The 25,698-nt window shown below is 32.4% G+C and overlaps 2 protein-coding genes across 7 annotated transcripts in view; one reads left to right on the forward strand and one right to left on the reverse strand.

Moving 5' to 3' along the window:
* Positions 1-4,968, forward strand: part of CLDN10 (claudin 10) — a 202,932-nt gene extending 197,964 nt beyond the window's left edge. The window contains exons 4-5 of one of the 2 annotated variants that reach the window (XM_051984020.1): positions 3,348-3,455; positions 4,481-4,968. In XM_051984020.1, the coding sequence (XP_051839980.1) occupies positions 3,348-3,455; positions 4,481-4,604 (232 nt within the window). In that variant the 3' untranslated portion in view covers positions 4,605-4,968. Of the gene's footprint in view, positions 1-3,347; positions 3,680-4,480 lie in introns of those variants that run through there. The other variant, XM_051984019.1, reaches the window with a different exon arrangement.
* DZIP1 (DAZ interacting zinc finger protein 1) overlaps positions 1-25,698 on the reverse strand; it is a 109,368-nt gene that overhangs the window by 23,191 nt on the left and 60,479 nt on the right. For 3 of the 5 annotated variants that reach the window (XM_051984013.1, XM_051984015.1, XM_051984012.1), the window contains 8 exons: positions 20,619-20,761; positions 18,449-18,647; positions 18,054-18,183; positions 17,608-17,655; positions 15,422-15,615; positions 12,063-12,196; positions 9,981-10,152; positions 7,841-8,985 (listed from right to left, as the gene is read on the reverse strand). In XM_051984013.1, the coding sequence (XP_051839973.1) occupies positions 8,903-8,985; positions 9,981-10,152; positions 12,063-12,196; positions 15,422-15,615; positions 17,608-17,655; positions 18,054-18,183; positions 18,449-18,647; positions 20,619-20,761 (1,103 nt within the window). In that variant the 3' untranslated portion in view covers positions 7,841-8,902. Of the gene's footprint in view, positions 1-7,840; positions 8,986-9,980; positions 10,153-12,062; positions 12,197-15,421; positions 15,616-17,607; positions 17,656-18,053; positions 18,184-18,448; positions 18,648-20,618; positions 20,762-25,698 lie in introns of those variants that run through there. The other 2 variants (XR_007951732.1, XM_051984014.1) reach the window with 2 other exon arrangements.

The raw sequence follows: 25,698 nt of genomic DNA on the forward strand, positions 1-25,698 counted from the left end.
TAAAATATTAGCAAAAAGATTACAGAAAATTGTCACCAGGATAATACACTATGACCAAGTAGGATTTATACCAGGAATGCAGGGCTGGTTCAATATTAGGAAAACTATTAACATAATTGACTATATCAATAACCAAACAAACAAAAACCACATGATCATCTCAATAGATGCAGAAAAAGCATTTGATAAAATCCAACATCCATTCCTAATAAAAACACTTGAGAGCATAGGAATAAATGGACTTTTCCTTAAAATAGTCAGGAGCATATATTTAAAACCATCAGTAAGCATCATATGCAATGGGGAAAAACTGGAACCTTTCCCAGTAAGATCTGGAGTGAAGCAAGGTTGCCCACTATCACCATTATTATTTAATATCGTATTAGAAACACTAGCCTCGGCAATAAGAGTCGAGAAAGATATAAAAGGAATTAGAGTAGGCAATGAGGAAACCAAACTATCACTCTTTGCAGATGATATGATGGTATACCTAGAGAACCCCAGAGATTCTACCAAAAAGCTATTGGAAATAATTCATAATTTTAGCAAAGTAGCTGGCTACAAAATAAATCCCCATAAATCCTCAGCATTTTTATACATCACCAACAAAACCCAACAGCAAGAGATACAAAGAGAAATTCCATTCAGAATAACTGTTGATACCATAAAATATTTGGGAATCTATCTACCAAAGGAAAGTCAGGAATTATATGAGCAAAATTATAAAAAAGTCTCCACACAAATAAAGTCAGACTTAAATAATTGGAAAAATATTAAGTGCTCTTGGATCGGCCGAGCGAACATAATAAAGATGACAATACTCCCTAAACTAATCTATTTATTTAGTGCTATACCAATCAGACTTCCAAGAAAATATTTTATTGATCTAGAAAAAATAACAACAAAATTCATATGGAACAATAAAAAGTCGAGAATCTCAAGGGAATTAATGAAAAAAAAATCAAATGAAGGTGGCCTAGCTGTACCTGATCTAAAATTATATTATAAAGCAGCAGTCACCAAAACCATTTGGTATTGGCTAAGAAATAGATTAGTGGATCAGTGGAAAAGGCTAGGCTCACAAGACAGAATAGTCAACTATAGCAATCTAGTGTTTGACAAACCCAAAGCCCCTAACTTCTGGGAAAAGAATTCATTATTTGATAAAAACTGCTGGGATAATTGGAAATTAGTATGGCAGAAATTAGGCATGGACCCACACTTAACACCATATACCAAGATAAGATCAAAATGGGTCTATGACCTAGGCATAAAGAACGAGACTATAAATAAATTAGAGGAACATAGAATAGTTTATCTCTCAGACTTGTGGAGGAGAAAGAAATTTGTGACCAAAGATGAACTAGAGACCATTACTGATCACAGAATAGAAAATTTCGATTACATCAAATTAAAAAGCCTTTGTACAAATAAAACTAATGCAAACAAGATTAGAAGGGAAGCGACAAACTGGGAAAACATTTTCACAGTTAAAGGTTCTGATAAAGGCCTCATTTCCAAAATATATAGAGAACTGACTCAAATTTATAAGAAATCAAGCCATTCTCCAATTGATAAATGGTCAAAGGATATGAACAGACAATTTTCAGAGGATGAGATTGAAACTATTACCACTCATATGAAAGAGTGTTCCAAATCATTATTGATCAGAGAAATGCAAATTAAGACAACTCTGAGATACCACTACACACCTGTCAGATTGGCTAAGATGACAGGAAAAAATAATGATGAATGTTGGAGGGGATGCGGGAAAACTGGGACACTAATGCATTGTTGGTGGAGTTGTGAACGAATCCAACCATTCTGGAGAGCAATCTGGAATTATGCCCAAAAAATTATCAAAATGTGCATATCCTTTGATCCAGCAGTGTTTCTATTGGGCTTATATCCCAAAGAAATACTAAAGAAGGGAAAGGGACCTGTATGTGCCAAAATGTTTGTAGCAGCCCTGTTTGTAGTGGCTAGAAACTGGAAAATGAATGGATGCCCATCAATTGGAGAATGGCTGGGTAAATTGTGGTATATGAATGTTATGGAATATTATTGTTCTGTAAGAAATGACCAGCAGGATGAATACAGAGAGGCTTGGAGAGACCTACATGAACTGATGCTAAGTGAAATGAGCAGAACCAGGAGATCATTATACACTTCGACAACGATATTGTATGAGGACATATTTTGATGGAAGTGGATTTCTTTGACAAAGAGACCTGAGTTTCAATTGATAAATGACGGACAAAAGCAGCTACACCCAAAGAAAGAACACTGGGAAACGAATGTGAACTATCTGCATTTTTGTTTCTCTTCCCGGATTATTTATATCTTCTGAATCCAATTCTCCCTATGCAACAAGAGAACTGTTCGGTTCTGCAAACATATATTGTATCTTGGATATACTGCAACATATCCAACATATAAAGGACTGCTTGCCATCTAGGGGAGGGGGTGGAGGGAGGGAGGGGAAAAAAAATCGGAACAGAAATGAGTGTAAATATAATGTAATTATTAAATTAAAAAAAAAATAAATAAAATAAAATAAAAAAAAAAAAAAAAAAAAAAAAGAATTTGTATGCTGTATCATTTGGTGCTGATATTCATTGCTGATGATACTTTTTAGAGATATATTTTCCCTGATTATCTCTTTTAATTAGATCTACTTTTGCTTTTGCTTTGTCTAAGATCAAGATTGCTACCTCTGTCTTTTTATGTGAGATGAAACAGATTATTATTTTGACTCTATGTGTCTTTCAATTTCAAACATGTCTTTTATAAGCAACATATTATTATTCTCTAGTTACTAATTCATTCTGCTATCCTCTACATATTCTTTTTTTTTTTACTTTCCTCTATATGTTTCTAAATGCCTTTTCATCTTCTCATCTTTGAATCCCTTTCTTCAAAACATAGCTCATTTGTCACCACTTAACAGGAAGATTTCCAGATTTCCATAGTTGTAGGGTATTCTCTCCCATTCTTAAAATAATTTTTACATGTTTTGTATTTATTCATGTATGTACCTATAAACCAAGAGTAGAATGAAAGTGCTTTGATAACGGAACTGTTTTGATTTTGTATACCAAAATAAATTTTTAGTGAGTTTAAAAAGATCCTTAGACAACTAGGATGATGACATTCTCCTCCTTGAAAAAAAGGGGGGGGGGTGATTGTTCTAATCAAATGCAAATGCCATAAAGCCTCATATAAATTATTTCAACCCACCTTTTTCTGTAGAGCATAATTTAATAATTTATCATAAGAATTTCATATATAAAATACAATTTACTTTTGAAATAAGAAATTAAAAACTTATGTCCCATTTTTGACAGATATGAATTAGGAGCTGCTTTGTTCATTGGATGGTCAGGAGCTTCACTTTGCATAATTGGTGGTGTTCTATTTTGCTTCTCAATATCTGACAACAGCAAAACACCCAGGTAAGAAAATCAGACAAAAATGATCTATTTGAAAAATCCAGAATTGTTTTACTCTGAGCTCTGCTATTGTGTGTATTACCTTAGGCAAATCTCTTGACTGAATTTCAGTTCCAAAATATTAGGAAAATGAGAATTGGACTTGATAAATTCTTAAATTCCCTTCAATACTTTTGAATCTGTGATGCTAAGATTCTAATTACATGTGTGAGAAATAAATTGTACATAGTTAATATAATCCACAAAGAGAAACTCCACAGAATCAAATTTGGAGAGGTTGCATGTAAGGGGACCAGAATTTTTAATAGATTTGCTTGGTAGGGAGCACCTTCAGTTAATCATATCAGTTATGTGGCTATAGTCCTAAAATTATATAAATTCAATTGTGTGCTGTGAAAATCTTTAAGAACAGTATTGAAATAAAGATTACTCTATTTTAACATGCAAAAATAGTCTTAAGTGTGAGTACACAGTGAAGAAATGCCCCAACAAGGTTAGGTTCTAGCACTGAACTCTTTACCCCTAACTCAGAGGGTCTAGTAATCTTTCCCAATTTCATCAACTTTCCACAAGATTGGTGAGAGAGATTCTCTAGTCAAGATGTCAACAAATCCTTTTTCTCTTAATTCAACTCAGTTAAGGTCAAGATGGAAAAGCCATACTTAGAATTTAAAAGAAAAAATATACAGAGAAGTTGCTAAATCATAATCATAATGTTGGTCTGACTACAGCTCATTTTTTTTTACAACAGAGACACAAACTGTTGATAGAAATTTCTAGCATCTTCTTGACTAGGATAGATAGTAGGTATATGCTTAAAAGCTGAGAGAAAAAGCAGAGGCAAGAATACTAATAAACACCAATGAGATATGCTCAAATACTTGCTGCATATTTCAATATTATACAAAAATACGAAGGAAATATAATCAATTATTTATAGAAAAAAGGGGGAAATATAGCTCTCCTCTCACCTTTCTCATGTCATATACATGTGTTTTAATATGCAAAATTATTTCCTTGCCTTTCAGAATGGCGTATATATACAATGGAGCCACATCTGTTTTATCTTCTCCTCCAAAGTACCAGAGTGGAGAAGGTGATTTCAAAAACACAAGCTCTTCAAAACAGTTTGATAAAAATGCTTATGTCTAACTAATACTGCTACAAATCACAAACTCGAGTTTGTCACAGAATGATTTCCATCAAAGTCCCACTGTAATTAACAAAAGCTATTTAAAAAATATGAATTACAGTACTGTTGATTTTATGGATGTAAATTTTCTTACATAATTATGTGCTAATCTTTTTTTATTGCGACTCATTAAAAAACAAACAGGTTTACTTACCAGATATTTTAAGTGATTAATATAATAATTAAAATATGGAATATCTTGTTAAATACAGTTTAAACCATAGGTATAGTATTTTCAAATTAACCTTCCAAGTGACTCAAATAATGAAAACTTTGACTTTTTGTTTATTTAAAATAGAATAATAAATGTACCTAAAAACTCAACTACTTGAAGTTGGCTCCCACCTCCAATCAGGAAGTGCTTAATATTGTTGGTGGTTGTTTTACTTTTCTTCTTGAAGAGAATCGATGGCATCTGGAGGAAAATGTTTTTCACTTCCTGTGAATTGGATGTAAGTGCTAATAAGAGTTTGTTAAATCTAATTGAAGCTGATCACCCATTAGGGAAATCAGTATTTGTCCCAAAATTGTTTTGGTTTTGGAACGTAAACTTAGTGACATATAGATTATTTTTATTGTTTCTCATTTGTCAGAATGGTGACATTGATGAGAATGGTTGAGATATTGGAATGATATTAGAGTGAAAATGATCTTAACCAAAATCTCATTGACATCTAAGCCTTAAATTGTTTCAAGGGACTTTTCTGGTATAATGCTCAGGATGAACTTTAAGAAAAGAATAATAATGATGATTATAGCTAGCATTTATACAGAACTTAAATTTTTTAAAGCAAGTATTATCATCTACCTCACAAGGTTGTTGTGGGGATTAGATAAATACTTACTTCTTTTCCATATTTAATTTGATTCTCACAACAACCCTAAGAGATAGATGCTATCATTATTATTATTCCTATTATACAAATGAGGAAACTGAGGCAAACAGAGGTTAAGTAACTTGCCTAAAATTATACAGCTAGCAAGTGTCTGAGCTTGGCTTTGAACTTAGGTCTTCTTGATTCCAGGAAGACTCTATCCCCTATACTCCTAGCTGTAGTAGGGGGTAAATGGTAATGGTGTACTTAAGTTCTAATGAGGATTCTAGAGGATAAATTTAGGTTCACCAAACTTATGGATAAAGAGGATCTTGAGTAATTGGAAATCCATGATTGAACCCTTTGAAGAGCTAGACTATGAGATCACATGAGCAAAATGTGAAGAAGGCAAGATTTCTAAATAAGATAAAATGATTGTTCAATAAATGGATATTCAATTCAGATCATCTGGTAGACTTGGGTTCAAGCAGGGGTCAGGAATTTGTACAGAAGGTATTTGTGAATCATTTGATTTAGAATAAAGATCATATGATTACACTTTTAGGGAAGAGAAGAAAAAAATAAACTATATTTCTCAGTAAGTCAATGAAAACCTAGAAAATTAGTGGAAAAGATTCCACTTGAAAGTATGTTTTATAGGTAGTAGTTTGGGATTATTCATTCATAAAAGAAAACTGGTTTAGAGACACATGATAAAGAATAGGAGGAAAGAATCAGTTTGTGAACCAACTACATTTTTTTTCCTTAAGTGATCTGCAGAAACAAGTACAAAGTGAAATTTATTAGTATGCAAGTAATGCTTAGCTCTCTTGAGTCCAGGAAAATCTCATGAAACTTTGTGAATGAAGAGAAATAAACTAAATAAGCATTACTGGGGACAACTAAAACAATGATTTAGAAGAAAAAAATCTAAACTCTAAAGTTACTGCTTTAGGCTATTGGTTAGTCCATGAAAGGCATATGAAATTCTATCATGAAAGGTAAATATCAAATGAGTTCACCAGAATAGAGAATTAAGGAAATCTCTTGAAGCTTGAAAGATAAATTAAGAAAGAAAAATAAATTACTTTAATTCCTGATCAAGTCTTCAATATGTAAAACTAATTTTCCCTAAGAGATGGAAATAATACAAAAGCTAAAAAGAAGATCAGGAAAGTTTAAGATATATTTATAATTAGTCAATAAAGAATTTCATGTAATGTAAATAAGTTATTAATAGAAATTGAGCATTTCTCAGGTTGAGGTCAGGAAGAACAATTATGTCTTCCCAAAAATATGTCATTTGATGCCACTGTAAGGGACAAAATACAGGTCTTAATATTTCACTATGGTTATGATTCATTAATAATCAGTCACATTTTTATGAACTATATAAAATAAATGATTTATACTGTTCTCTATGAGAAGAAAGAATCCCTAATCACTGCCCAAAAAAATCTGAATTCTAAACCTAATCTTCAAATTCACTGACTGAAATTTACTAATAAATTTCATGAGCAATGAATGAAATAAAAATTGTAAAACAGGTCCCTGAATAATTTTGAACAAATTGAGTACGAAATGCCAAATTTAGAGTTATAAGTTTTAAGTTCCTTATAAGTTATTTATGGAGATCACAAAATAGATTTAAAGCTGGATATAGTCCAATACTTTTTTTTTTCAGATTTGGAAATTGAAGGAGAGAGAGTTGAAGTGATTTAAGTTGACTTGGTATTATTATATGGGCAGAGCCAATAATTGAAACTAGACATTCAGATTTCAAATCCCTGATATTTTTCTATGTTTCCTTAGTGCTGATGGATTATTTGGTTTGTCAAGAATTCCTTATGGTATTTTTAAATAGTTTCTGTAAGGCAAAGGTCATCAGTCTTTTAAAATGATGAACAAAAATTCCCTTACCTCTTCCTTGATGGGAGGGATAAGAGAGGAAGCAAGATAATGTTAAGTCCTAATTCTCTCCAAATTGGTTAGAGAAAGGCCAGAAGGTGGACATGGCATGGCAGTAGCTAAAATTGGTGAGCACACTGATAGTTACTTGCTTCTTGTCTAGTAAATGAAAATTTGATTCAATCTCTATACTGTACAACTTTTCTGGAACACATTTATTATATAAGGTGAAGTACAGCAATATAATATGTCCATAGTGATTATGTAAAACCAGAGGCAACTTCTTAAATTGTTATAATAATGAGGCATAAATAAGATCTTACAATTCTAATATTAGAGCACATTATTTGCTCCTTATGACAATTGAGCATCTCTTTTACTGAATTCTGATATAAAATATTTGAATCAGAAAAAAAAGTCTCTAAAGAAGTAGTTTAGATATTTCTGTAATAACTCAGTCCCACTCACAATGATACAATGTAAAATTTTACTGGAGAGGTTCACAATTAAAGAAAAAATAAAATCAAAACCTCAACATAGCCATTTAGTTGAAATGTCTCTTTGTTTCAAAGTACAGAAAGTAGCTTTAAAAATGCTTTTTTTTTTTTGAGTGTATAAAAAAATGCAAAAACAATTGATATGAATTTCCTGGCCTCTGACAAAAGTCATATTGGCAAGAATACAACATAATTTGTTAAATTTTGCTATTTTATAATACAGATTTTCTATTAAAATAAAAATATAAAATGTAATAATAACCACAAATATACATGTTAATTCAGTAATGACCCTATCTTTTCTAATGACATTATTAGGCAACCTAGTTAGCTATTTAAAGTTATATTTTACTCACAAAATATCCAAGGTAGCTATTAGAATGCAGAAAACAGTATCTCACTATATGTTAAAATGAATGTATTCATTGTAAACATGCTGAAAGTGTCTCAATGCAGCATACACTGATGGTTCTGGTTACAATTCTGTAGCTGAAAGTAATTCAGGCCTATAAACATATACACATATGTAATTTTTTGGTAATTTTAGAATTAACTGTATGTCAAAATAACAAGATTAATATTTTAAGTATGCATTACTTCTCTTATTTTGGTTTAAAAGATTAGTACAAAAAATTGTAAAATTTAACACAAATTGAGAAACAAATTATATAAGAATTTAAATTACAATATAAAAATGTTATTACTTTCAACAACAAAAAAATCCAGGAATGGTAAAATGTGCTTAAAAACTGGTTTTTAAAAATCATTTGAAAAAATACGCTAATAATCAAGTACCATTATGGAAAAAATGTTTTATGCATTGACAAGTTTTTTTTTTTTTTAACACTCTTATGCTTTAAAATACTGCTGACTTATCAACTGGTTTTTCAATAAATATTTAAATGCCATTAAATATACCTTTGTTCTGTGAATAAGCTTCCTTGTTACTGTGAGAATTACAATAAGGCATGAGAGTTAGAACCATGTGGACAGATTACTGAGATCAGCATTGGCACCAGGGAGTCACATCTGACAAGGTTATATATCCGAAGAGTCACTCCAGTCAGTTACAGTTACTAAGCTGCTTTTTAATGTACTTGTATCAGCTTCTGGAAGTACTGCTGATAAAAAGATCAAAGATAAAGAAGACAATTAAATACATACCAGTAAAAAGCCACTATTTTCTATTCTGAATCTTTAGAGGAAATGAAGTGAAAATTATTTTAGTGACTGAATTTATGTTGAATCCATGATGACAACTATTTTGGAGTTTTTGTTGTTTGCTTTTTAACTAGCTGCAAAGGCTTAAACAGACCCAAATACACAAATGGAATTGCATCTTAAACATGTGGATATTTCTTCCATTAAAAGAGATGGCAAGAAGATAATGAATATATTTCTAAGTTCCTATTCTAGCATTCTATAATTATGAATGGTTCACAATAAGTAACAGGATTGAATAAACAGGGATAAAATAAATTAGTGGCTAAAAGTGGATTTTTCTGTTATCATATTTCATCTTAGAGTAATTTCCAAATTATATGAATCGGAACAATGGAGCTGAGTAGGAAGTGCTGCAGGGATTAACATGCTTCCAATTTAACCTTTCTAACTACAGGAAAAATTCTAAGAAGAAAATAAAAATGACACAACATCAGCCAAATTGATTAGTCTATAGGTGAAAATCTAAGACAGTAAAAATTATTTTAGTCAATAAAAGAATTTCAAATTTTCAATTAAATATGCAAAAACATTATTTAACATACTATCAAATAATAGCTAAAGTATATTAAAATGTTATAAAAAAATAAAAGATAATTTACAAAAACCAGGCTCTATAGGCTAAATGTAAAGGGCTAGGGACGCTTCAGAGCCAAGTGAGAGAGAAAAAACAGCAGTGTAACCAAGACTGCTCTTTCCTGGGCTCAGTTAAGACAGTCAAGTAGTAATCTCAGTGAAGACAATTAGGCAGTATCCTATAAAGAAAATCATTAGTTCTAATTTGATACATATTTTTTCAAGTGTTTAATGGATTCTTATTGGTATGAATTCTCTGTTTTAAAGACACAATCAAAATATTTATCATATTTCAACAACAGCACTGATTGCAGCTGACCTGCTTTGGGCACTTTGGGAGCAAATGTACTCCAGGCACTTGTAACTTGAGTGGTATTAGATTCAATCTTTAAAAGTGAAGTTGCACTTGGTTTTTTCCCAACATTTTTTTTCGAAGACTTTTCTTCCTCCAAGGATGATAAATCCCAGTCCTCATCCTCTACATCTGAACACTACAATAAAAAGAACAAAAAATTATTTTGAATGAACAATACCATTTTTGGAGATCTTTACCAAGAATACAATGATAGCATTCTCATTCCATTATCATTCTCTCCCTAGCATTAAGTCAGGAATTTTTCAGTGAGTACATAATTTCCAGTAAAACAATTTCAAAGTGTACAAACTATACCAGTCAAAAGAACACACATGCTTGGCTCAACTGGACAGATAAAGAATGGTAAACTAAAGAGGATAGATATTAATAAGCATCTATTGAACACTTATTATGTGCCACATACTAGGCTAAGCTCAAGGGATGCAGAGAAAAAGAACAACCATTCTCTATCCTCATGGAAGATATATGGATGGGGGAGAGGAATGAGAAGATGTATAACTCGAAACAAAAAGACAAATACAGACAAGAACAGATGAGAGGAGCCTCAGAGGGGATGACATTAGCAACTGAAGCAGGGAGTGAGAGGTGGAGAAGAGGTCCAGAAAAAACTGCCTGGAGAAGGTGGTACTTGTGTTCACTATTTTAAAAGGAAATAAGGATATCAAGATTTGGAAGTTAGGACACTCAAGATAGATTATACAATATAGATTATATAAGAGTGTCTCGGGACACCAGAAAGGAAAAACTATAGTGTGTTAAAGGGAATACAAGGTTAAAAAAAAAACGGTTAGGAAAGATATAAGGATTGTGAAGAGCTTTAAATGTCCAAAAAGAAAGTTAATTTGAGCCTGGAGGTAATAGGGAGTCACTGCAGTTTACTGAGCAGAGAGTAACATAATCAGATTGACATTTTAGGAAAATTGTTTTAACAACTAATTATAAGGCAGATAGCAATGGGGAGAGAATTGTGAGAGGGAGCCTAGCTAGGCTAGGCTAGGCTAGGCTATATATATTCTCTGCTGTTTTGGGGTCACTGTTACCAGTAATGTATTAATGAAAACTAAAAAATACATATCAATTACCTAAAAACAGAAATTTGTAAAATCAAAGATAATCAGTTATGTCCTATAAGTAAGATGGTGACTATAACGATGTAAGATGATAAATTTGAATGATATATATATCCTTTTAAGGTCTTTTGGAGCTCTATATGCATTTAAAACCAGATAATAAATCATTAAAGGTAGCAATGCTTTTGGGAATTTAAATAATTTTCAAATCAGAAAGATGAGTTAAAGTCATGCTCCATTTGACCATTAGTTTTTTGAAGGTAGAGACTATCTTTTGATTCTTTTTATATGCTCAGGACTTAGCTTAATGCCTGGCACATAGTAAGTGCTTAATAAATGTTTAATGATTGATTTACTGATTGCCTCAGACGCTAACTAGCTGTATGGCTTTGGACAAATCTCAGGTCCTCTCTCATCATATCCAATTTGGATTTCAGTTTCCTCATCTGAAAAATGAGAAAAAAATGAGCTCCTAGAATAATAATAAACTCCTAGAGCTATTTCAGTGGAAGGAAGGTAGTGTGAAAGTAAAATTTAATTAAATGAAAATTAGTGAACAAAACAGTGATAATGACTAAAATCTTATTCAATTCTCAAAGCATGCAGAACACAGACTAGTTATGTCCAGAAATGTGTAAAACATTGACATTTTATAAATTCACACATAAAAAATTGTTTTGCTTTTAAGATGGACTACCTTTCTGACTAATGTAGTTAAAAAGGAGGTCAGGACTCCACCTTTAAATCAGATTCATTCTGTTGGTTCTCCCGAGACTAATTTTCCACAGTTCCTCTCCCTCCACCCCAGGGAAAACAGTGGCTGAATAATGAGAATCAATATTCTATTAAGACTAATAGCCTAACATGGGCAGATTTCAAATTCTAATTTTTACAATCTATAAAAAAGAAAAGGAAAAAGAAAAGGAAAGTTCATATTTTTAAAAAGGGACCCCACCTTTAATTCTTCTTGTGAGTCTTCCTTTTTAACAAATGGTTCAACAACATTAATTCCACCGACTGGTTTATTTACATTTCTGTGATTTGAGACTGTCTTTTCAACTTTTTCAGTTAGCAACTTAATGCAGGTGCCTATATGACCAATACAAATTAATCAGCTGGAGTTTTTAAGCAAGTTTTGTCTATCATTTGTTAAAAATAATAATCTTATGGCCAAACTACTTTGAGAAAACTTGTACTTCATAATTACCAAATGTGATCCCTTTGACACATTTTTGATAAAAAAAAAAAATTAAAAGACATTTATACCTCCTACCAAGTATATTCTTTCCAATTAGAAACTATTAAAAATGGTCTCCAAAATGAAATCTGGCCCATTATTTTTTAAATTAAAGAAATTTAATTTAAATTAAAAATATATCAGATTAAATTATAAAATGTGTCCCCAAAGTCTTAGTGCAGTTTTAACCTTTTAAAAACTTGATGATTTAGGTTTTGGGAACATCTAGTATTTATTATAAGTTAAAATGTGTAAATCCAAGCTTATTCTATGTTTCTTTTAAAACTCATCAAAGCCCTCATTCTCAGCATATGGTCTGATCTCTACTTTATTGTGATGAAGGCCCAATGATATCAACTTTTCTAACTATGATTCTCCCTATCTCAAAATTTCTCTACACATTCATCCTTTCTGAAGAATAAGTATCCCTTCTTCTTTCTTCTGGATCTATTACTCCACTTCAGCAGTTTAATCTCACTCTAGGACCTTGTTCCAATAGTTTCTTTCTGTGTATAGCATCTTCTCCATCTGTCTCTTCTACTGTCTCTAAATACATTTGTATTCTGTTAAAATATTCTTCTTTACCCTGTATTACACTCCCAAGTTAATGATTAATTAAGCTTTCTCCTTTCTTCACTGCCAAACTTTTCAAAACACAATCTATTCCTTTTCTTTTTTGCCTTTTTAAACCTTGAATCACTTTGTCCTTTTCCCACCCCTATTCATATACTGAAATTATCCTCTTAAAGACTACCAATATTCTTCTAATGGAAAGATCCAATGGCTTTAGCCTCTTTGATCTCTTTCTAGTAGTTGATACTACTACCTCCTTGAAACTCTCAAATTCAAAAGATTGTACTATCTTCTTTTTTTTCTCCTTTGCCACTTTTTATGGATCTACCTTTATCAATTCCTTTTCTTACTTTCACTTCCAAAGTTTAGGCATGTTTCAACATTCTTCCTTGCTCTCTTCATTTTCCCCCTCTATATTTCTTCTTTTGATTATCTTATCCACTATTACTTCCCTGTGAATTATTCCTATTACATTAAAAGCTACAGTGTTACTAGTGTGCTACTATAGTCACTATAGTCACTACTCCCTTTTACATCCTTATACATAACTGAACTACAGGCCACTCCTGAAGATGCTTTGTACTTTTTTCTGTGCCTTCCTTGAACTAATTCAAAATTCATTCAAGAAATATTTATTAAGTTCTATTGGGTACAAAGAGCTGTACTACATGCTAGGGGAAAGAAAAAGTTTTATCAAATAAGGATCCTAGCCACGGAGCTTACAGTCTTGATGCTTGCTCTAAGTGTCATGCTCTCTGTACCTTTTATAATTTGTCCTACCCAATCCTACCATTCCAAGAAATCTTTGATTTCCCTCTTGTACTTATCCCTTACCCTGCCAGAAATGTTCCCTCTTGAACAACTATGTCTACACTGGGTCAGCTAGGTGGTGCAGTGGATAGAGTACCAGCCCTGCACTCAGGAGGACCTGAGTTCAAACCTAGTCTCAGACACTTAACATTTCCTGTTTGTATGACGCCGGGCAAAGTCACTTAATCTCAACTGCCTCAGCAAAAAAAAAAAAAAAATCAGTTTTTTTCCCCTAGCTGTGTGACCCTGGGCAAGTCACTTAACCCCAATTACCTCCGAGGGGGTGGTGGTGGTGGTGGAACTATGTCTATACCTTTCTTGTAGCACTACTAACAATATTATAGCATTTAACATTATGTGTGTGCATGTATGTGTGCATGTGCACACACATTAGAAATATTTTTGCTTTTATGTGTGTGTATATATATACAAATATAGTATATGTACATTTCCCCTATTTGGAAAGCATAAGAGTTATGTACTATTCACCTCTGTTCCTTTTACATAGTAGGAGCGTAATATCATTAATTCAGAGAATAAGGAATAAACATCAATGGTTTGATATTTTAGTGTCCCTTGTTATATATTGTAATCTTTCATTATTTTTCCATTGAAGTGCTGCCTCTATTAATGAATAGCTCATGGCTACTCATTAATATACCTGGAATGAACACCAATAAACCTGCTACAAATCATTAATTCCTTTGTTTGGCAGTGACATGACTACCTTCTGGGTCAGAAAACTAAAACAAATGAAAGTAACATCCCGCACTAGAGGAACCTGAAATACATAGTTTTCCCTTGCCTTTGCTGATTCTTTCCATTACAAACATCAAAGAACAGGATGTCCACAGAAGAGCTCCAGAAATCTTGGAGACTGATCCAGACTCAGAAAAGCATCAGATATTAGAAATGGTATAGATTTGGAGTCAGAAAATCTGGATTTGAATCCCAACTCTTGTCACTTACGACATGTGAGATGCTGAGCAAGTCACTTTACCAGTTTCACCTTTGGTTTTCTCTTCTGTAAAACAGGATATTGGACTAGATGATTTTATTCCTAGCTCTAAATCTATGATCCTCTTCAATTTTAAAACTCTAAAGGTCCCAAATCTCTTGCTATAGTCACACTCTATATATCAACACTCTGAAACACTTTCATTGCTGACTGATATATTCAGGATAATTGGAAAGGGTTTTAGAGCCACAGAGAAGGTCAGGGCTATGAATGAGAGCTGCTCTCTATTACTTTAGCTTCTGACCATCTGTCAAACTTGCAAGTCCAATGATGTATAGCAATTAGTTCTGTTTTTTAAAAATTCCAATCTGCCATGGACTATCAAAGGTTCTATTGGGATGTTTCAATTTACTTCCCTGTGAATTATTCCTATAGTATTTACTATAAGGTGGATTGAATTTCAAAATGGTTAGAAACTGCTTTTCCCCCCTTTTTTCCTTATTCATTTTAGAAAACATTTTGTCTATATGTCAAACTGCAAAAATGACTTCCCGCTTCTTTTTGAATGTAAAAAACTTACAAAACACAGGTTCAAGAATTTCAGTTAATAGTGGTTAGAATCTAGTTGGTAAAATTCTTATCATTAATATTTAATAAATCATTTATCATTCTTATCATTAATATTTAATAAATTATTTATCTCCATAATTTTTAAGCAAAAGAAAGTCTAGAAAACCTTCTACAGGTTTTGTAGGGATTTCATTATCTTCGATTTCACTTCCTTCGGACCATTCGGTGTCACTTTTGGCAGCATCATTTCCAAAAGAGTGGAGGCTGGTTACAGACTGTTTGTGAAGCAATTCTGGGGAGACAAAGGACTGAATGATGCCAGTCTCATCTAATTCATCCTCAGAACTAAAGGGAGGAGTCCTAAATATGGCAAATCAAAAGGAAAACACAAAGATTAATAATTTATTAAGTTGCAATACAAAGAAAGAAGCAAAAAAAAAAAAAGAAAGAAAAAAAATATGCTCAACTTTGAATCCCTTAGTTCTCTTTGTAAAAGTGTCTAGCATATTTTTATCATGAACTTTTTGGAACTGTGATGGGACACTGTGTAAATCAGAATTACTAAGTCCTTCACAGTTGATTATCTTTACAATATTGCTATTACTGTGCAAATTGTTCTCCTGGTTCTGCACATTTCAATGTGCTATCTTCCATGACCCCAAAACACTTAACCTCACTGTCTATGTTTTTATTTCTACAGTGAACAGAATTGGCATGTTTATCTAATCACTATGTAACATGAACAAATCTGAAATAGTTTTGTCTCCCTTCTCCAACCTATCCCCCAATCAACTGTCCACAGGATCCTTCTAAGTAAGTACAGGTCACCCCCATCCCATAATTACCATTCAATAAACTCTAGTAGCTACCTTTTACCTCCAGAATCAAGTATTAAATCCTTTGTTTAATGTTCAAAACTATGCACAATCTTGCCCCTTCTTACATATTGTATAATCCTATGACAATGGCTTCCTTGCTTTTCCTTGATTATGATGCTCTATCTTACATCTTTGGTCATTTCCACTGGCTGACTTCATTGCTAAAATTCTCTCCTTCTTTATCTCCACTCCTGGTTTCCTTCAAGTCTCACCTTTTACAAAAAAACCTTTCCCTATCTTACTGAATCTCTATATTTTTTCCTTTGTGATTGCTTCCAATTCACCCTGAATATATCTTGTGGATACATAATTGTTTGCCTCATTAGACTCTGAATTCCATGAGAGCATGGACTTTTCCTGCCATTCTTTCTGAACTAGTGCATATTTAGCACACTTCCTGGGACAAAAGAGATGTTTGATAAATTCTTGCTGACTTATTTTTGTTTCTGATTACTGCATTTTGAAAGGAATATTGACAAAATAGAATGGTTCTAATATATGGACACTAGGGTTGTGGGGTGACTGTAAATAATTTTTTGTCAGAATTGGGTGAAAGGAACAATAATGCTTAGAAGACTTAGGGGAAATAAGTGAAAATCATCAAATACTTGAGGAATTATAAAAGATTGAGATATTCTGCCTGGATTCAGAAGACAAAGGAACAGAGCAATGGGTTTATGTGACAGAATGTTAGATTTTTGGCTCAAGATAAGAAAGCATTTCCTAACAATTGGAAATGTTCCAAAATAGGTTAGACTCTCCTTCATGAGACCTTGAGTTTGCATTTGCTGGAGATGTTCAGGCCAAAGTTAAATGCACATGTATTGGGAATATATATGGAGCTAATTCTGCCTCCAAGGAGGGGTTGGACAAGCTGACATCTAAAGCCCATCTAATTCTAAGTCTGGCAGAAATGTCCAGGTAGCAGTGTCACTTGAAAACTGTGCAAGAAAGTCCCAGAAAAATCTAAGAATTCATCCCCTAATTCCCAATCTGGATATAATTACTGCTTTTTTTTACTCTACCTACAATTAGAACAAAATTTTAGCTGGGATTAATCTTTTAACAAAGAACTACTAAAATATAAAGGAGTACTGTGATTATCAACACATCAAAAATAAAGCACAAAGCTAAAATAATTCTAGTAAATTGGTTTAAATCTTAATTTTTCATATATTAGGAGTTCAACTAACAATGAACAGAGTTACATTATCTTTATAAGAGGCCAACAGACTAAAACTTCATCGAACTGAAACTTATACTGGCACAGTCTCAGTCTTTGGCTTTTAAGCTACTGGCAATACCAATAAAAACTATATATGAGACATATTAACCCTAAATAAGGATGTTTAAAAAATGTTAATACATGATGCCCTGAACATAATTATTCATAATAGAACTCCAACTTATAAAGAAAGAAAAATTGAACAAAAAGTTTTGGAAAAGCAAGAATATACCAATTTTTAAAACTTACGAAATACTTGAAGACTTTTTAAGAAAATGCTCTTCTACAGTACTTTTCCTGGTGGTAAAAAAAAATATTCCTTAACTATTCACCAAGCAACAATACATTTTAATATTGCAATTTCTTTTTTAATAATAGTTTTCAACCTTCTTTGTAAAACTTTATGCTTGAAAATTTTCTCCTTCTCTCCATTACCTCTCCCTTCCCCCAGACAACAAGCAGTCTGACAGATTAAATATGTGCACTTCCTTTAAACACATTTCCATGTTTGTCATTAACATTATAATTTCTTGTAGTATTGGGGGTTTTAATTTTCTTACAATTATAAGCAGCTAAAGGGAATGTCAATGAAACCCCCGTTATTAATAGAAAACTATGTTTAACAGCAAATAAAATAATCAATTAAACTAAATGTTAATAAAGTTAAGATTTTTGCAAGAGATAAAAATACACACATTGGCAGATGTATCTCCTCAGCAGGAACAGATTTTTGTTTGACCAGATGCTTAATTTTTGAAGATGACTTTGTCACTCTAGGTAATTCTCCAACTGAGGAACCTTCCAACTGGGTCATGATAGCTTTATCTGGAATTTAAATAGCATTTTTAAAATCAATTTCTTTATAGGGTTTGACCACAACTTGTTTTTTTTAATTACATGGATACAATATAGCTTGCAGATTGCATCCAGGGCTCTCATTTTGAATTGCTGTGAATTTCATTTGAGTAGAAAGTGTAGGAAAATAACTACAAGCCCAGACTTAAGAATGCTATATTTAACAGTTTTGTCTTTTAACTAGAGACCATAATTACTAACACACTAAATATACACTAAGTATAAATTCTCCTACCTGAAAAAAGCAAAGAAGCATCGGTAAGAAGTTTGTTTGAATTCACTGAGCTTTTTTCCTCCATCTTGCAGCTGACTTTATATTCCAGAAAGTCTCTAATCTCCTGTACTTTGGGCACTTGCTTTCCTTTCTCTTGCCTTGCAATTTCAATAGTACTTAGCACTCGATTCAAGTGCTTAGTGGGAATACCACGAACACCCTAAAGGATGAGATATTATAGGATTTAATTATATGACCTTTCCACAATATCTTGGTATTTTATACGTCTATTTCTATGGAGTCTAGAGCGGTAATAGATCTGTGATTTCATTAGTGATTGGGAACTCTCAAATGAGGAGATTTTCAAACTGGTGATAAAATATTTGCCTAATGAAGTTCTTAACCTCAGGGCCATGAACTTGATTTAAAGGCGTTTTGATTACTATATTTCAATATAATCAGTTTATTTATTTTATTTATAAAATTTTATTTTAGCAATTAAAAACATTCTTAAGAGGGGATCCATAGGTTTTAACAGACTGCCAAACAAGTTTTAATGTGATTAAGACACAGTAATAGACATTTTTAAAAATCAGTAGAAGTCTCTGGTATTAAGGATTTTACAATGTAGCTATAACCCTGCAGGGTAAACAAATAATTAATGTAAGGAAAGTGATAGTTTTGGAATAGCTTTTTGGAGGGAGATCACTGGAGTCTATCACATTGAAAAAGATAGCCAAAAAGGTCCTTTCTGAAGTCAGATTCTACCATCCTATAAGAGATGACACATGAGCAGAGGCTGGAAGGATGCTAGATAAATGAAGAGGAAGACAAAGAATATTTCGGGCAACAGCACAAATCAAATTAAGAAGAATGAAATGAATAAAAAGCATGATTTGGGAATAGTGTGTGGATTACAACCTGGCTAGAGTGGAGGGTTATAGGTTTGTAAGCAAGTGACTGACAATGGGAAAACAGTGGTCTATGGGATGAGAAAGAAATAAGTCTGGAATAAGGGAGGTCATTCAGGAGGTTGTATAATAATCCAGATGTGAAATAGAATCTGTATTGGAAATGAGGTGAAGTGGTATGCCAGTGTCAATGAAGAGATAAATCACAGATGAATTTTATACATTTCCATATATACTATTTAAATGGACATGATTTTGAGAAATGTATTTTTTTTTACTTCTTCTAGAATACAGTCCAAAAATTCAAATGATTTCAAAAGAAAAATGTGATGGGATTATGCTTGTAACAGTATTATGTGTAATAATGAGAAGCAGTATGGGATATTAAGATTGTGAACTTGCCTTGGAGCCAAAGACCTTGTCTCCAGTCCCAGATCTGACACTTATCTGTCACTGGGAAAGTTACTTAATTCTTAGTGTTCTAGACAACTCTAAAAGAAATTGAAGTTGTAGCCAGCATTCTGACCTGCACTGGTAGAAGGGATTTCTTCATCTAAAAATATCCAGTGAAATCACAGATCCAGCCCCTATCTCTATGTTCAACAATATACACATGCTATAAATAAATAAGCATTTCAACTCCACATCACTTTTAGTAGATGGCATTTTTCAAATGAGATTTTAATTTGTTCTTAAGACAATTAGAAATACATGCAAAAGAAAGTAGGATTAACACAAGAAACTATACTAAACCAAATTATGATTGAGAGGACAGCTAGTTGGTGTAGTAGATAGAGCACCAACCCTGAAGTCAGGAGGATCTGGGTTCAAATCTGGTCTCAGACATTTAACACTTCCTGCCTGTGTGAACCCTGGGCAAGTCACTTAACCCCAATTGCCTCAGCAAAAAAAAATAATAATAATTGAGGAAAAATTTTTGAGAATGTTATTTCTCTGAATGAATCATGGCCACAGGAGTTAAATCTGGATCCTTGAAATGTTCCCTATCAGAATTTTCCAGATTGCCATTTTGGAACATCTTGAAAATGTGTCTGGCTTCCATTACTTGAATGGCAGGATAGACTAGGTGATGCTAATATTCTTTAGAATATTTAGGCCACAATGACACTGAGATGTCAATTAAATAATCTGTTGCCAACTATGAATACTAATTAGCATATATTCTCTAAAAAGAAGTTTCTCTTGCTTTTTATCTTTATCTTTTTGGGGGGAGAGGGAAGCAGCAGAAGACCTTAAAGAGATTTAAGATTTAAGCTTACTGCGCTAATTCCCAAGTTTTCCAGTTTCTCCACCAAAATCTGTTCTAAGACTGTTCTTAATTCTTTAGTGAGAGAAGGATTGCTCTTCAAAGCTTTTATCAAGTGCAGTTTGTTATTAATTAATTTCTTCTCATTCTCTTTTCCTGAAATAGGAAATAAAATTTTATTACCAAAGTGAAAGAATTATTGTGCAACTTCTTAATAAACAAGGTTAAAACAAATATTTTTAATTACAAATAATCATTGATTTTTTTCATAAGAAAAAATTTATAATTCTCCACAACTTTGAGAGCTATATTAAATAATCTTAAAAACTGTAACTTGATGAGCTGAAATATTGCTTGAGAACCACCATACAATTTCTTGTTTAAATTATAACAAACTATACAATAATATAGATATATGCATATGCTCATATGTATGTTCATGTGTCAAAACAACCAAAAATATATTTGAATTTTACTCTTTCCTTATGGAAAATACTACAGTTGACTTAACATGGCATAATAGGATTAATTCTACTGAATTCAGAATCAAAGGATATAGATTCCAATCCAGGATTAGCTATATAACACCGGATAATGAATTCAATTTTTTTGGGATTCAACTTCTTCATATGTTAAATGAGGAAACTGATCAAGATGACCTCTAATATATTTTCCAGTTCTAGTTAGCCATTCCCCCATTACAGTTTTAAATTTATGATCCTATGTCTATTTTATGAATCACATTATGTTTTTTTTAAAAAAAATTCTTGCAGAAAGTTAGGAAAAATTTTCTTATAGCAAGTGTTTCTGATAAAAAAAATAGAGAACTGACTCAAATTTATAATACAAGCCATTCCCCAATTAACAAATGGTCAAAATGTATGAACAGACAATTTTCAGATGAAGAAATTAAAACTATTTCTAGTCATATAAAAAATGTTCTAAATCACTGTTGGTTGGAAAAATGTAAATTAAGATAATTGAGAGAAAAATCACTTCACACTTGTCAGACTGAATAAAATGGCAGGAAAAGATGAATGATAAATGCTGGAATGGATGTGGGGAAAGTGGGACATTTATACAGATGGGGTTGTGAACTGATCCCACCATTCTGGAGAGCAATTTGGAACTATGATCAAAGGGCTATAAAACTGTGCATACCCTTTGATCCAACAGTGTCTCTACTGGGTCTGTCTCCCAAAAAAAATCATTAAAGAGGGGAAAGGACCCACATGTGCAAAAATGTTTGTAGCAGCTCCTTTTGTGGTGTCAAGGAACTGGAAATTGAGTGACATGCCCATAATTTGGGGAATGGCTGAATAAGTTATGGTGCATGAATGTAATGGTATATTATTGTTCTATAAGAAATGATGAGCAAACTGATTTCAGAAAATCCTGGAAAGACTTACAAGAACTGATCCTGAGTGAAGTTAAGCAGAGCCAAGAGAACATTGTACATAGTATCAAGATTATGTGATGATTAACTGTGATGGAATTGACTTTTTTCAACATTGTAGCAATTCAAGATAATTCCAAGATTTGAGATGGACAACGCCATCTGCATTCAGAGAGAAAACTATGCAGACTGAATATGGATTGAAGCATAATATTTTCATCTCATTTATATTATTTATACAATTACATTGTACATTGTTACATTGTTGGTTTTTTCATTTCTCATGGTTTTTTCCTTTTGATCTGATTTTTCTTGCACAAATTGACAAATGTGGACATATGTTTAATGGAATTGCACATATTTAGCCTATATCAGATAGCCTGATGTCTTGGGAAAATTTGGAACACAAAGTTTTACAAAAATGAATATTGAAAACTACCTTTAAATCTATTTAGAAAAATAAAATAGTATTGGAAAAAACATAATTCCTTTTAAATAGTTAAAAAAAATCATTTAAAGCCAAGTATATGTTTAAATAATAAATAATCTCCCCCCAAAAAAATTTCTCCAAGAGTTTTGAAAACAAAATAAAGTATTTGTAAAAAGAGTTTTGATATTGAATTAATCTACAATGAAGAAAAAGAATACAAAAAGATCTCTAGTGTACCTACATCATTTTGATTCTCCCACTTGACTTCCTTTTTCACCCTTTCCCTTATCGTTCCTCTACTACCAGCCCCCTCCTCCAAAAAAGCTTATTTAAAGGAAAAAATCATTTGTGGGATATCTGTCATGACCTCTGAAATGGGTTCTACCACTAACAACCTCTGTTAGTTGTTAATATTAAACAAATATTTAGAACAAGGAACTGTGCTGAGCTCTCGGTATATTAAAAAAAAGCTTTTCCTCACGAAATTTATGACATAATAAGAAGGAAAGGATATTTACAAAACTAAAGATAGAGTGATGTAAAATTTAATAGGGATAAAGGAGACAGAGTATTCTAAGAAGATTTAAAAAGGGAAAGCTCACTTTTGTAAGAGAGGTCAAGTGAGAATTTCATGGAGAAAAAGGCAGCCAAAGGGAGTCTTGATGGAAGAGAATGTGTCATAAATGGGTGATAGGATCTTTTTCAACCACAACTCTTTTATTTACCACGGCATTCTAGGCACATTTGAACAGATGCTTCTTTTCTATAATGACTTGCGAAAAGTCCTAAACAAGTTAGTCTAAATAAAAACTAATTATAACAATATTAAAAGCTCTCTGTCTTTATTAGTGAACAATTTCATTTAATCTCAAAGGAAACAAATTATCTACATTTTAAAAGAAAAGCAATAAAAAGGGAAGAGTACATAGTTACCTAGATATCAAATGTACACACACACACACACACACACACACACACACAAAGATGAATTCTATTGTAGGAGATTTCATCAGTTTTCTTTGTGATTACAAGACCTCAATAGCTAGTTACTTTGATTACAATCAAGGCTATTTTCACTGGCATTAATTCACTCTACTGCTGGCAGTCAGCTCTTGCCAGGGGTTAAAAGTTGCTGGTGATGTCTAACATGCCCTAGAATTCATGCAAAGCAGGGTCTCTTTGATGCATCCAAGGTTATTTTTAGGCCAACTATTATGGGCATTAAGGAAAAATAGAGCTCATCACATACTGAAAAGTATCCAGCTTTTGTACTGCTTCTTGGTCCCCAGAGTAATAGGGATTGGAGAATAAACAAGCTCAAGCTAGGCTGGAAACAATTTGACTATAAATTTTTAAGTGTTGGATACCTGGTTAAGCTTTCTGACAATGGAATTGTTTACTTGTTTATCATTAATATTGAAGCCTAGGAGAAGAGGGTCTTGAAAATGACGAATGTTTTTGGTATCATTAAACATTTTTTTCCCTCTTCAAGTTTAATTTAAATTTTGGTGGATTGTTTTGCTTTGTCTTGTGCACATGCTTTGTGCACAAGACCATAATAAGTTAAAAGACCTCTCCAAAAATCAAGATGATGTTGTAAGTTAACATTATGCAGAACAGAAAACTGACCATATATATATAGTATATGTATACATATATATTTCTATATAAAATAGAGTTGCTTTAAACTATATATATGTACATATATAGAAAAACTATAGCTGAAAGATTTTTTTTTACTGAGGCTACAAGGGTGTAGCAAAGCATTAAAAAAAAAAAAAAAGATAGAGCATTGGCTCTGGAGTCAAGAGGACCTGAGCTCAAATCTGGCTATAGACAACACGTTCTAGCTGTGTTACTCTGGATAAGTCATTTAACCCCAAGTGCCTCACTAAAAAAACTCCAAAAAACAGTAATCCTTTAATTGTTTACATCAAGCTGGTAACCAAACTCTAAGAGCATGAAAACTCTGAAGGCAAATAAATATGCATGAATAGCAGCTAGTGTTAAAATAAGGCTTGTTTTTATTCCATTACTATCTTTGTTCTAGTGAAAGGCTTTCTCTGTTAATGCAGATGGGTACCTGCTCTACAAATTTATTATCTTAAAAAGTTACCAAGAGATAAAACAAAATTGTCAGATATATATTTAATGATATATGTATATATACATACATATACATACATACATATATAGATAGATACACACATACATAATTGTAACAGGGAGGGACTTAAGGATCATTTAGTTACACTTTGCTCTTTCAAGAAATCTAGCCCTCAAAATATTTCTTTAAGGTCACATAGATATATGTGTAGGTAATGGTAGGGGGGAAAATAAAACAATTGTTTATCCCTTTGCAGAATGTTCTTTCTACTATACTACTGAAAGATAAAAAGCAGAATTGGGCTTTATCTTCAGTTCTGACATTAACTCATTGTGTGATCTTGGAAAAAATCTCTTAACCTTTCTGAACTTCAGTTTATAACATGGGAGAATTGGACTTGGTGCCCTATAGGTCAAATCCCATCCAGCCCTAAAATCTTGTGATTCCATTAAGTGGGAAGACAACTTTGATCCTATATGGGTGTATTGTTAAATGGTAAATCTTTATTAACAAATAAAAAAGCTTCTAAAAACTCAAGCAAAAATTTTGGAAATCTCATTAAGTCTACATCTGAAAGACAACTTAGGAAAATATGAGCACCATGCAATAAATCAAAGAAGAAAGATGGAAGAATTGCCATTTGGCTGACCAGGCAAAAGAGCCATTATAAGTAATGTTCCTGTCTTAATATCACATATGAAGGTTGTTAAGTCTACTTCTTAGGACTGCAGCACTATAATCCCAACCCTGATGGAAAATTATGCCTGAATGTTATAGCTGATATAGAAGTCAGTCAACATACATTTATTAATTCAATCAATTTGTTAAGTACTAGGTGCTGGAAAAAAGGCAAAAGACCATCTTTGCTCTCAAAGAGCTCACAGTCTAATGAGATTAAAAACACAAAACCAAATATGTCTATACAAGATTTATACAAGGCAAATTGGAGATAACTAATACAGGGAAGACTAGCATGAAGAGGGACATATCATGCAATCTCCTTTAATGTATGAAATTGGTTCATTTAAGAATTCCATCTTACTGGTCTCATCACATTTCACAAATACTTTTCTATTTTGATTATTTAATTATGCAAATAAATGGGAGGCCATCCTGTACCTCCCTCCTATACCTTGTCGGTGCCTCCCTATGGGTTTATC

Source organism: Antechinus flavipes, chromosome 3, assembly GCF_016432865.1.
Source record: "Antechinus flavipes isolate AdamAnt ecotype Samford, QLD, Australia chromosome 3, AdamAnt_v2, whole genome shotgun sequence".
Taxonomy (NCBI): Eukaryota; Metazoa; Chordata; class Mammalia; order Dasyuromorphia; family Dasyuridae; genus Antechinus; species Antechinus flavipes.